Here is a 13352-nt window from a genome sequence, read left to right as displayed (position 1 = left end):
TTCCTTTCCTTTTTCCCTTTCCTTTTTCCCTTTCCTTTTTTCCCTTTCCTTTTTTTCCCTTTCCTTTTTTTCCCTTTCCTTTTTTTCCCTTTCCTTTTTCCCTTTCCTTTTTTCCTTTTTCTTATTCCTTTTTCCTTTTTTTCCCTTTCCTTTTTCCCTTTCCTTTTTTCCTTTCCTTTTTTCCTTTTTCTTATTCCTTTTTCCTTTTCTTTTTTCTTTCCTTTTTCCTTTTCTTTTTTCTTTCCTTTTTCCTTTTCTTTTTTCTTTCCTTTTTCCCTTTCCTTTTTCCCTTTCCTTTTTTCCCTTTCCTTTTTTCCCTTTCCTTTTTTCCCTTTCCTTTTTCCCTTTCCTTTTTTCCTTTTTCTTATTCCTTTTTCCTTTTTTTCCCTTTCCTTTTTCCCTTTCCTTTTTTCCTTTTTCCTTTTCTTTTTTCTTTTCCTTTTCCATTCTTTTCTTATTTGTTTCCTTTTCCTTTTTTCTTTCTTTTATTTTCATACCATGCCTTCTTTTAGGGTTTCTTTACATTTTAAACAAAAATAAATTTTATTTTATTCCACTTTATTTATTTTATTTTTTATTATTACATATTCACCCCAAACAAGGCACATTGCCACTTTGGTGTAGGGGGCTACTATCAGGGGCAGCAACTATAATTATGATTGTCATTAAAAGTATCAACAACGATTATGTGGGGACAAATCTATTGTGTGGTTGTTACTTAGCTTTTGTTTCTTATTTATTTCTTCTTTCCTCACATCTGTTGCATCAAGTTCCTTATCTTATATCCTCCTGCTGTTTGCAGGCAAGGGTTGAACAACAACAGGTCTTGTGAGGTGGTTCATGAATTTGAATGGATGTGAAAAAAAAGATGAAATTTGTCAGCTCTCAACATCCTGGTTGTTCATGCAATCATTTGCCTTTTTGCTTCTTTATTGGTTGAAACTATGAGCGTCTTTATCGTAGCTCTCACTCCTATAGCCTTTAACAACATTCGCAGAAGTTCCCAACTTTGAGTCTTTTATTAAAATGCAGTCGATAATTAAAGAACAAAGCTGTACAAATCTTGAATTTCTATTATATAAAAGGCAAATATCTCTGTGTCTAGCTAAAACTTAAAAATAACAAATACTGACATACAATTAAAAGGTGCAGCGTCATTGATATTTTAGAAATAAATTTCTATTATAAAGTAGACAATTATTAAACAAACTAAAAATGTTTGGTTGCATCGTATTGGTGAATATGAATGCAAATCAAAACATTTGTAAAAAAAATGTTTGAAGTTTCTAAAATTTGTTTTTCTTTTTTTGAAAAAAAAAACAAAATAAAATAAGCAAGAAAATTTATTCCTCTTTTCTCTCCCCCTTTTTCCTCCCTTCGTTTTCCCTTCCTTCCTTCTTTCCTTCTTCCTTCCTTTTTTCTCCCTTCCTTTTTTCCTCCCTCCCTCCCTTTTTCCCTTCCTTCCTCCCTCCCTTCCTTTTTCCCTCCCTCTCTGCCTTCCTTTTTCCCTCCCTCCCTTCCTTCCTTATTTTTTCTCTTTCTTTTTCCTCCCCTTTTTCCCCTCTTTTTCTTTTTCCCCTTCCTCCTTTCTATTTTCTTTCCTTCCCTTTTCGTTTTCTTTCCTTCCCTTTTCGTTAAAATTCTACCAAATTTTTTAATACATTTTCATGAGAAAATCATCAAATTCTTATCTAATGAAAAGCTGAATCTTGTTCCCTCCTCCCCCGAATAAAAATTTATCTTTTTATTCAATTTTTTAGTTCATTTTTCTTTTATTGAATTCATTAACATTAAACTGAACTAAAGAATTGTTTTTTGTTAAATTAACACCATGACAAAATGAATATTTAAAACGAAAAACACCTTAAGCTTATGCATAAGAGTTGCTGCTTTGAAAATCTGTTAACAAACAGCGCCTCAATACAAATCTTGCAATATTTGTTTTGTTTTTAATGTTTTTGTTACTTTTTTGTTTGCAGTCGACCCAGCAACAGCAGCAGTCTCCTTCTCCTCCTCCTCCTTCTCTTTCTTCCCAACCGAAACCACGTGGTAAAACTTCTGCTGCGACCAATGGCCATGCCGTAAGCGTGGCGCAGAGTCGTCCAGCTAAGGAGACCAAGGCTGCTGCTCCTACTCCTCAGAAGAGCTCTAAGGGCCAATCCAGTAAGGAGACTCAGCCGGCCACGCCCGAGAGCCAGAAAACTAACACGAAAGTATGTTTCTCAAATGGTGATGACGATGATGATAATGGTGGTAAAAAAATAAAAACTCTGGGGTTGATGGTGTTTCATTTTTGGTTTTTGGGGCAAACACTTCTCTCTCTTTCTCTCTCCATCTCTCTTGTTCCTCGTCTCACTCTCTCTTTTTCTTTTCTCAGCTTATATAATTTTAATGATGAAAAATTCAAACTATTTCAGTTTATTAATGAAATTGCCCTCAAAATAGGCCACCCACTAGGCAGATTTTAGCAGATAAATGTTGGACCTTTCGAGACCTAAATAAAAATTTTTAATTAAAGAACCTCAACAAAAGATAATTCTTTATTTGCATAAATAAAACGTCTGTAAGAAAACCTGAAAAAAATTCCAAATATGTTAACTAATCACTCCAATTCTAATTGTTTGCTTCCTATATTTCTAATTCCTTAGTTCTACTTTTTGGGCCAGATATTTTGGGCCATTCTATCAAGATGAGCTACAGTGACATGAATATAGTTGTCTTCAAGTCCAATGCAATTCTACCTAAGAACCATTAAAACACTTTCAGAATTTTCCTGATTCAAGCCGGTTTCATTGTACTTGCAATAACCCTTATCCCTGAGTGGCTTCCGGGCCTTGATAAGTGGTGATCACAGTGTAAAAAAAAAAAAAAAAAAAATCTCCTGGACATAGCAGGAAGGTAATGAATCGGAAACAATGTGAACAAACCAAGCACAAAAGTTTGTGTTTATCATATTTCTCCGTATATGGATGACTTTTTCTTTTCTCAACTTGTATAATTTTAATGATGAAATTTTCAAACTATTTGGGTTTATTAATGAAATTGCCCTCAAAATAAGCCAACCACCAGACAGATTTTAGCAGATAAATGTTGGACGTTTAGAGACCTAAAATAAGGTAAGGAAGCAATCTCGTTCTCGAGTTCGACCGAAAACATCAAAAAGTTCGAAAAGATACAACTGAAAGAGGTCGGAGGTTACATCGGCCAAGAAGTTGTGAGAATAACACTCAAGAAGACAAAAACAGTAGTCTGAATAATCAAAACAAAAAAAAAAATCCTTATCTAAAAAAAATACAGAAACATAAATATCATCGGAATCACTAAGATCAATTCACATACCAATTTTGCTGTTTTGTATTTGTTTGTGATTTTGACTTCTGTATTTAATACTAGCAAAGTGACCCAACATTGCCTGGGATCAAATAAGGATTAACGAATGTTCTACAGTATACTTTTGTTGTCATTGAAACTGGTGAAATTGCCCATTTTTCAATCAAATTGATTACCTGCTCTAGTTGGGGGCCCACCATGGTGCACCAGGAGTTAGGCTTCACATGCCTCTCCACAATGATTTAGTGCACAATACATTGTAGTTTACATTGCACTGTAGAGAACTTATTGTTGGTTTCATAAAATTTTTATATAATGGCTTGAATTAAAGTTTAAAAGTCAACAGTCAAATATGGTTTTATTGTGCTCTAAACAGAAACATTTTTTGAACGAGCCCTTGTCTTATCGAAAAAACCTACTGTTGATTTTATATATGCAGTGCTTCAAATATCTCTGATGTTATACTGTATAATGGTGTTAACTTTGTTCAAAATCCGACTGATCCTTCTTTAATGAGAATTTTTTATTATCGATTAACAATTTTATACTTATCAGTCATTCCGATACAAAACTTATATACGAACACTCCGAGACACAAAGTATATTTGTGTGAAATTTCATAAAAATCGACTCAGCCATTTTGGAGCCTATACGAAACTAACTCCCACACAAAGTGCCTTTTATATAGAGATATATAAGAATTACTTTCATTCCCTAACAACACCAGATGACTCTGCTAGCATTACAACTTTCAAATCTATTTCTTGTGAATAATGTTTTGCTTTCTTTGTCAAACAAATAACATCTGAATCGGTTCAAAGATTGTAAAACGTTGCGAAACCATTTTTAATTTCACATTATCCAAATTTCTCCGCATCACGGTTTTAAAAAATTTCTCCGCATCACAGTTTTAAAAAAGTTCTCCGCATCACGGTTTTAAAAAAGTTCTCCGCATCATGGTTTTAAAAAAGTTCTCCGCATCACGGTTTTAAAAAAGTTCTCCGCATCACGGTTTTAAAAAAGTTCTCCGCATCACGGTTTTAAAAAATTTCAAAATGACGTTTGAATAACTTTTCCTTTCACACTTTATCAATTCGTTTAATTTTTTTTTTTTTTTTTTTTTTTTCGTTTAATTTTGTTTTTTGTTTTTCTTTTCATTTAATTTTGGTTTTTTGGGTTTTTTTTCCTAATGAACAAAGAAAAGTTAGCAACTATGAATTTTTATTTATAAAACAAATTAAATCCTGAAAAGCTGAGAAAAGAAAATTTGATCAACTTCTTTTTCTTCTTCAAACCCTTTGCAATGCAAATCTTTTTTTTTTTTTTTTAAATAATCTCCAATTATGAAATTGAATCATGCAAAACAGTTTATTTATTTTTCTTTCGTTTCTTTTTTTAAAACAATGGAACTTTTGAAAATGTCCCAACTATTCTTTCTGATCTCTGTATTAACGATAAGTGAAGACAGAACGACTTTGTCTTCTGCTTTCCAAGCAATTTTGTCTTTCACGACTACAAACTCTTCCTTCTCCTCTTCCTCCAATACATCCAAGCACCTCTATTGAAGGCTCTATCGTCCATCATATAAATAACATTTTCATCCCTACACATGCACTGAATGCATGGACGCATATCACCAATAGATCCTTTCCTCGCTGTTCAAAAGAGATACGGTCCAAAAACAGTCTTCAATCTAATAGGTCCCACTTTGTCAACTAAGCTCTAACCCCTGACCCATCACCACAATGTTGCATCTCTGCCTGTTTTACAAATATTTTAATGGAATGTGCTCTGATAAACTCGTTGCACTTGTGCTCTCTTGACATTATATATCCCTACAACAAAATCTCACCCCTTCACTGTTGAGGTCCCTAAATGCCAGAAAGCTTTGTTTCTTCTCTCGAACATCTAGACTTAGAAATTCCCTTCCTACTATCTGCTTCCCTGACTGTAATGATATGCAGAAGTTTAAATGTAATGTAAACCAACATCTTGTTAATCTTTCCTAGGCATGGTACCAAATAGTAACCCTTACATGTCTAAGTAGAGATATGCCTTGTCAGGGGTGAACATGAGTAAAAAAAAAAACAAAAAAAAAAAAACAGAAATCCCGTTTTTATGTTTTCTGTGTATCCGCAGAAACTTGAAACTTTTAAAAAGATTTTTTAACTGCAGCTCCTTTTCAAAGTCCATTCCATTTATTGTTAAGACTTAAAGTATAAAATGGATTTGTGCGTCCCTCAACAGACATCCGTTCATGTTTACAGCAAGCGACTCAACCAAACTCCTGGAACATTTCAGTATTTTCCTAGCAGGGAAAAAATCTAACATAAAAAAAATAGACACAAAGAAATCGATCACTTAACCCCTCCCTCTCCTCTCGTCATCACCTAGCTTGAAACTGTACTTGCTGTGCATTTTTCTAGCCTTCGTGTACGACGCCCTATTAAATCTGCTTGGATTAAGCCATATTAATTATGCGCTGGCAAGTTGATTGACAAGCCAAATAAGTACAACTATTTTTTTTATTGATCTCTTGCAGATTAAAAACTTTTATCACACTGTAAACGCTTTCTCTATTGACGCGATGAACTGCTGTCTTCACATGGCATTATCTACAGTCTCGGGAGGCTATTCTTCCTCCCAGGCATTATTCCTTATTTTTCTTTATTGCCTGTCATCTAAAACACTCTCATTCATAAGCGGAGGAGTACTAATGGGAACGATATACGTTACGTTTCGAACTTCGTTCAAAGTCGGGTCTTTTGGGGACGTTAGATTCTTCGCACTAAACTGAGCCTTCGTGTAAATTTGCTTTTGTGGATGGCTAAATAAAATGCTGCAGCAGCAATTTGCCTAACACCCACCGACCCATTCTCCTTGTGTTGACTTTCGCTTTTCATCTCCAAGTCAATCACGATTATCTCCCCTTGCAAATCTTCTAGCAAAACTTTTTCCATTTTAAAAAAAAAATTTTTAGCTGTTAATAGAAATTATTATTGACCTTTTTTCTATACATTTTTATTTTTAATGTCTTTTTTTTCTTTAAATTTGTTTAAAATTTTTGTTTATTTTGTTTATTTTGTTGCAAAACCTTTTGCTACTTTTCCTCTTTCATCCTCTTTCTCTTTCTTACTCTCTCATATATAACATTTTTATGTATGTATATATATTCTCTAATCCATCATTCATCATTCATTCATTTGAAACCCCTCGCCCATCATTTTCTCCTCCAATTCTATTATTCTGAATGGCATTGCAAACTGGCATTTCCGTCCATCTTGCAAGACGTGCCAACAGCATATGTATTGTTGCGGGCATATCATCAGCAGACGTGCCCTTCATCCTTTGTTTTGTCGTTAAAGTGTTGGGAAGATACCATGTCACTCGGCTTCCACCCCCACCCCTCCATTTTAAAATGTGTCAGTAAAGGAAAATAATATGAAAAGTGAAACAAGAATCCCATGTTCCCCTGAGAACTTGAGAAATCCATGATCTGGGATGCCTCATGTTTTGATTCTGTATTATTGTCACGTTTTCTATCATCGAATGCAAAATTAAATATTGAAAATTGAAGAGTGCAGCTGATGAGGTCAGAAGTTGTGATGCTTTTGCTTGATTTTATGAGATGATTTCTTGCCGAAAAAGGCACTTCGTGATTTTGTTTAGTCAGTGGTGCCAAAGATGGCGTTTCATGGGAATAAATACAAAACAAGGAATCCTTCTACATTCTAATAATTATGGTAAAGTAATATGTTGAATGATTGACGTCTGTCCTTCCGAGCTTTTATTTGGGAGAGGCTGCTGCTGGAGTTTTTTTTTGTTTTTGTTTTTTTTTAACGGATGCCTGGTAAAAATACCTGGAAATTTTATAGAAAAATGTCTAGACATAAATGGATCAAAGACTTTTTTTTTTTTTTTCAGATCCTTTAAGAAATGTTGTGTTGCTGTGAATTGTGTGTCTTTTGTCATTGCTTACTTTCCTCTTCCTCCTCCACTTACTCTAACTCCATTTTTGCTTTCATCTTTTTTCCACTGCAAACAATTGACATTTAATTATTTGCATGATATTTTAAAACTGCCGCCATTTTTTTTTTCTTTGGAAGGGGGGGGTGCATTTTCATATAACATTTTATTTTATTTTTTTATTTTTTTCTTAAATGCTTTTCCTCCTTCCTTCACAACATGGTAGTATCAGATTGAATTATTCATGCGCAACCTTTTTAATAATATAATTATTTTAATTATATTATTATAATTATTTATATTATAATTATTTTAATTATATTATTATAATTATTATATAATTATTTTAATTATATTATTATAATTATTATATAATTATTTTAATTATATTATTATAATTATTATATAATTATTTTAATTATATTATTATAATTATTATATAATTATTTTAATTATATTATTATAATTATTATATAATTATTTTAATTATATTATTATAATTATAATATTTATAATATAATTATTTTAATTATTATATTATTATAATTATTATATTTGTAATATAATTATTTTAATTATTATATTATAATTATTATATTTATATTATAATTATTTTAATTATATTATTATTATAATTATTATATTTGTATTATAATTATTTTAATTATTATATTATTATAATTATTATATTTGTATTATAATTATTTTAATTATATTATTATCATAATTATTATATTTATAATATAATTATTTTAATTATTATTATCATAATTATTATATTTATAATATAATTATTTTAATTATTATATTATAATTATTATATTTATAATATAATTATTTCAATTATTATATTATTATAATTATTATATTTATAATAAAATTATTTTAATTATTATATTATAATAATTATTATATTTGTATTAAAATTATTTTAATTATTATATTATAATAATTATTATATTTGTATTATAATTATTTTAATTATTATATTATTATAATTATTATATTTATATTATAATTATTTTAATTATATTATTATTATGATTATTATATTTATAATATAATTATTTTAATTATTATATTATTTTAATTATTATATTTGTATTATAATTATTTTAATTATTATATTATTATATTTATAATATAATTATTTTAATTATTATATTATTATAATTATTATATTTATAATATAATTATTTTAATTGTTATATTATAATAATTATTATATTTATAATATAATTATTTTAATTGTTATATTATTATAATTATTATATTTGTATTATAATTATTTTAATTATTATATTATAATTATTATATTTGTATTATAATTATTTTAATTATTATATTATAATTATTATATTTATAATATAATTATTTTAATTATTATATTATTATAATTATTATATTTATAATATAATTATTTTAATTATTATATTATTATAATTATTATATTTATAATATAATTATTTTAATTGTTATATTATTATAATTATTATATTTGTATTATAATTATTTTAATTATTATATTATAATTATTATATTTATATTATAATTATTTTAATTATTATATTATTATAATTATTATATTTATAATAAAATTATTTTAATTATTATATTATAATAATTATTATATTTGTATTATAATTATTTTAATTATTATATTATTATACTTATTATATTTATATTATAATTATTTTAATTATATTATTATTATGATTATTATATTTATAATATAATTATTTTAATTATTATATTATTTTAATTATTATATTTGTATTATAATTATTTTAATTATTATATTATTATATTTATAATATAATTATTTTAATTATGTTATTATAATTATTATATTTATAATATAATTATTTTAATTGTTATATTATTATAATTATTATATTTATAATATAATTATTTTAATTGTTATATTATTATAATGATTATATTTATAATATAATTATTTTAATTGTTATATTATTATAATTATTATATTTATAATATAATTATTTTAATTGTTATATTATTATAATTATTATATTTATAATATAATTATTTTAATTATTATATTATTATAATTATTATATTTATAATATAATTATTTTAATTGTTATATTATTATAATTATTATATTTATAATATAATTATTTTAATTGTTATATTATTATAATTATTATATTTATAATATAATTATTTTAATTGTTATATTATTATAATTATTATATTTATAATATAATTATTTTAATTGTTATATTATTATAATTATTATATTTATAATATAATTATTTTAATTGTTATATTATTATAATTATTATATTTATAATATAATTATTTTAATTGTTATATTATTATAATTATTATATTTATAATATAATTATTTTAATTGTTATATTATTATAATTATTATATTTATAATATAATTATTTTAATTATTATATTATTATAATTATTATATTTATAATATAATTATTTTAATTATTATATTATTATAATTATTATATTTATATTATAATTATTTTAATTGTTATATTATTATAATTATTATATTATAATTATTTTAATTATTATATTATAATTATTATATTTATATTATAATTATTTTAATTACTATTATTATATTATTATAGTTATTACATAAGTATAGTAATTTTAATAATTATTATATTTATTACGTAATTGTAATTACTTTAATGATTATAACTATTATATTATTATTCAAAATAGTGAAACATTTTTCACAATTTATTTCCACAGCGATGATACATCAATAATAATACGCAAGCATATTTGATGGATACATAAATTATTTTAATCTCTAATCTATTTAAGCTCTGTGTACCCAGACAAGGTAAATTTTTATTTATATAAACATTTTGCAAACACATTTCAGTTTTAGCTTGGAATTTAAGTAAACTTCTTTGAGTAAATCATTTCTCTCTGATAGGCTCATAAGAGTAGTGGTTGATGGGCAGAAATCAGAAGCCCAGAGTATTAATGCTGGTGTCCCTCAAGGGTCCATCCTGTGCCCAACTCTCTTCTTGATCTGCAGCAATGATCTCCTAAAACACATACTTAAATCATTCATTGAGATCTATGCTGATGACACAACCATCTATGGCAACACATCAAAGGCCGTAAATGACAAAGTTCTCTCTGATTCTCTCTCCTCTGATCTTGAGCACGTGGTACAATGGGGAAGAGGTGGCTGGTTACTTTTAATGCATCTAAAACTAAGCTTCTATCTTAACATCATTAATGCTCTGATCCCCATCTGGCATCAATTGAAATGGATGGCTCTCGTCTTGGGGAGGCTCCATAATTTGACAAGCTTCTAGGATTAACCTTTACTCCTGATCTGAAATGGAACACGTACATCAAATCCGTTGCCAAAGTCACTGGAAAAATGGTGGGATCTTTTTACCACTCCAGTAGATATCTTACTGCTGATGCAATTCTCTATCTATATAAAAGCCAAGTACGTCCAAGGATGGAGTACTGCTGCCATATCTGGGTAGGAGCTGCTAAAAACAGCCTATCCTGCCTTGACAGAGTACAAAATAGACTTCGTGGCTTAGTGGGGGATGCCCTTTTCTCTTCCCTGCAACCTCTCTCCCACAGAAGAGACTTGCGAGCCTGTCTTTGTTTTATCGTTATTTCCATGATAAGTGCTCATCTGAGCTCCAATCTCTGGTCCCTGCTCGTCAATCTTTCACAAAAAACACCCGTCTAGCTGAAACCACTGTCAGTAATTTTCCCCACTCTTTATCTGTGCCTAAATTAAAACGTAGATTCCATGAACAAAGCTTCTTTCTTAGAAGTGCACGCCTGTGGAACTCTTCCGTTTGCCTGTTTCCCACCCGACTACAACTTGAATGTCTTCAAGTCCAACATAAACAAATTCCTGTTGAACCGCCCCCTTTAGTAGGATGCTTTATCAAATTTCCATTACTAATGATTACTACGATATTATCCCATTGATTACTGTCCACACAATAACCCTTATACCTGAGTGACCTCCGGGCCTTGATAAGTGGTGACTTCCTTGTAAAAAAAAAAAAAAAAAAAATTCTTTTGGGGAGATTATCTGTAGCAATTATCACATGATGGTATTTTAATTTTAAAACTATAAAAATAACATATAAAAAAAATGATTATATTTATAATTTTAACATTAATCATATGCTACCTGCGATCTCTCCAAAGGAATGTTTTGTTTTTCATCTTCATCTCCACTCATTAAGAACTCGGCCTAAAGAAGTTCAGTGGGTTCCCAGCTGGAGCTGAAATATGTCTGCAAATGTGCAGTCAAAAATGTTTGTATTAATAAAAATTTATACTAAATAAATATACAGCACTACATGTATTGAGCACTCTTATAGAAATACCATAAATTTCACTGGTGTAATTTCAATGAACAAAACTTGAATTATTTTCTATTATATAAAAGGAATTTTGTGTGCGCATGAGTTTCCTATAGATTCAAACGGCTGGGTCGATTTTTATGAAATTTCACACAGTTATTTTTTTGCATGGCAATGTTCTCAGATGGGCTTGTAGGCTTTCTATCAGACTGTCTCCTATAAGTATCATAATCGAAAAATCTGATAAAAGAATGAACAGGCGATTTTGACCAAAGGTAACACTTTACATCACAAGTGCATTTAAGAAGTTTTCTTACCACACAAGCCGAAAGGCCCAACATATAAAATCAAAAGTAGGTTCTTTTATATGACAGGGGTGCATTCAAAATTAATGTTTCTGTTCACAATACTTGACTTTTCCATTTTTAACTTAAATTCAAGCCATTAGCACCGCACAAGCAGTAAGGCCAGGCATATAAAATCAATAGTAGATTCTTTAGTATGACAGGGGTGCGTTCAAAATGAATATTTCTGTTTAGAGCACAATTGAAGCATGATACTTGACTTTTGAATTTTAAACTGTAATGCAATCTATAATATATAAAAATAATTTTATAAAATCGATAATAGGTTCTCTTCAGTGCAATGTAGACCACAATGTATTATGGACAATGTCACCTTCCTCCCGGTGCACCATGATGGGTCCCCAACTAAAGCAAGCAATCAATCGATTTGATTGAAAAAATGGCCGATTTCACTGATTTTGATGGCAATAAAAATATGGGAATGTGTTCGTTGCCCATCATTCAATCTTGGATAACATCGGGTCTCTCTGCTTGTGTGTGTAAATAATTTACCCCAAACCTCTGGCCTTGATGAAGGGGAGACTAAAACTTGTTGCTATGGTTTCAAATGATCTGAAATAACAGCAAGGGGATACTTGATTCCAAATATTTTTCATATGTTATATCTCCCCTCTTTTGGAAAAAGGTTACAATTATGAATATCTCCAGTATCAAATAATTCTTATACACTGTGAAATTTACTTTATGTATAAAAACCAAAGAGGGGAGATATAACATATGAGAAATATTTGAAATCAACTATCCCCTTGCTGTTATTTCAGATCATTTGAAACCATGGCAGCACGTTTTAGTTCCTTCTCTATCAAGGCCAGAGGTTTTGGGGAAATATCAAGTATTTTGTAATTCATATGCAAAACTAGGAAAACTAATGACTATGATTGAAACATTTGATGGCTGTAAAAAGTGCCAAAAATAGAAAAAAAATCTGGCTAATGGATGATTCCCTTAATATGCGACCTTAAGGGCAAATGTCATGTAGCACACTGCATAATTCAGGTCATGACCTTTCCAATGAGCCTTCATTTGTTAAATCTGAATAAATCATCAGGAGATTTGGAACTTACAAAATTGCCAAAAAAGGTGGTATATCTATCTATCTCTCTCTCTCTCTCATATATATATATATATATATATATATATGACTATGATTGAAACATTGGTAAACGGGCAGTATCTTTCCACCCACAAAAAAATCCTTTAAAATTACCACTATTGTAGGTTTTCGGGGATGCTGAAAATGAAAATGTTTCAAATTCCAGGAAACGAGTAGTTTCCAAGATAAAAAAAATGATAGTTTAAAAAATTGGGGGATCATTTTTCTATATGCATTAAATGT

At 28.4% G+C, this 13352-nt stretch overlaps 1 protein-coding gene across 2 annotated transcripts in view; it reads left to right on the top strand.

Moving 5' to 3' along the window:
- LOC145245722 (uncharacterized) overlaps window positions 1-13352 on the top strand; it is an 86463-nt gene that overhangs the window by 44999 nt on the left and 28112 nt on the right. The window contains exon 2 of one of the 2 annotated variants that reach the window (XM_080107263.1): window positions 1980-2213. The exons of the other annotated variant lie outside the window; for it this stretch is intronic. Coding sequence (XP_079963389.1) covers window positions 1980-2213 — 234 coding nt within the window. The remainder of the gene's footprint in view (window positions 1-1979; window positions 2214-13352) is intronic. 2 annotated transcript variants of the gene reach the window in all.

The sequence above is a fragment of the Euprymna scolopes genome, chromosome 23 (genome assembly GCF_053919585.1).
Source record: "Euprymna scolopes isolate OS-2025 chromosome 23, ASM5391958v1, whole genome shotgun sequence".
Classification (NCBI taxonomy): Eukaryota; Metazoa; Mollusca; class Cephalopoda; order Sepiida; family Sepiolidae; genus Euprymna; species Euprymna scolopes.
Note: the sequence above shows the minus strand (reverse complement) of the source record. Positions and strands in the feature narration are given on the sequence as shown.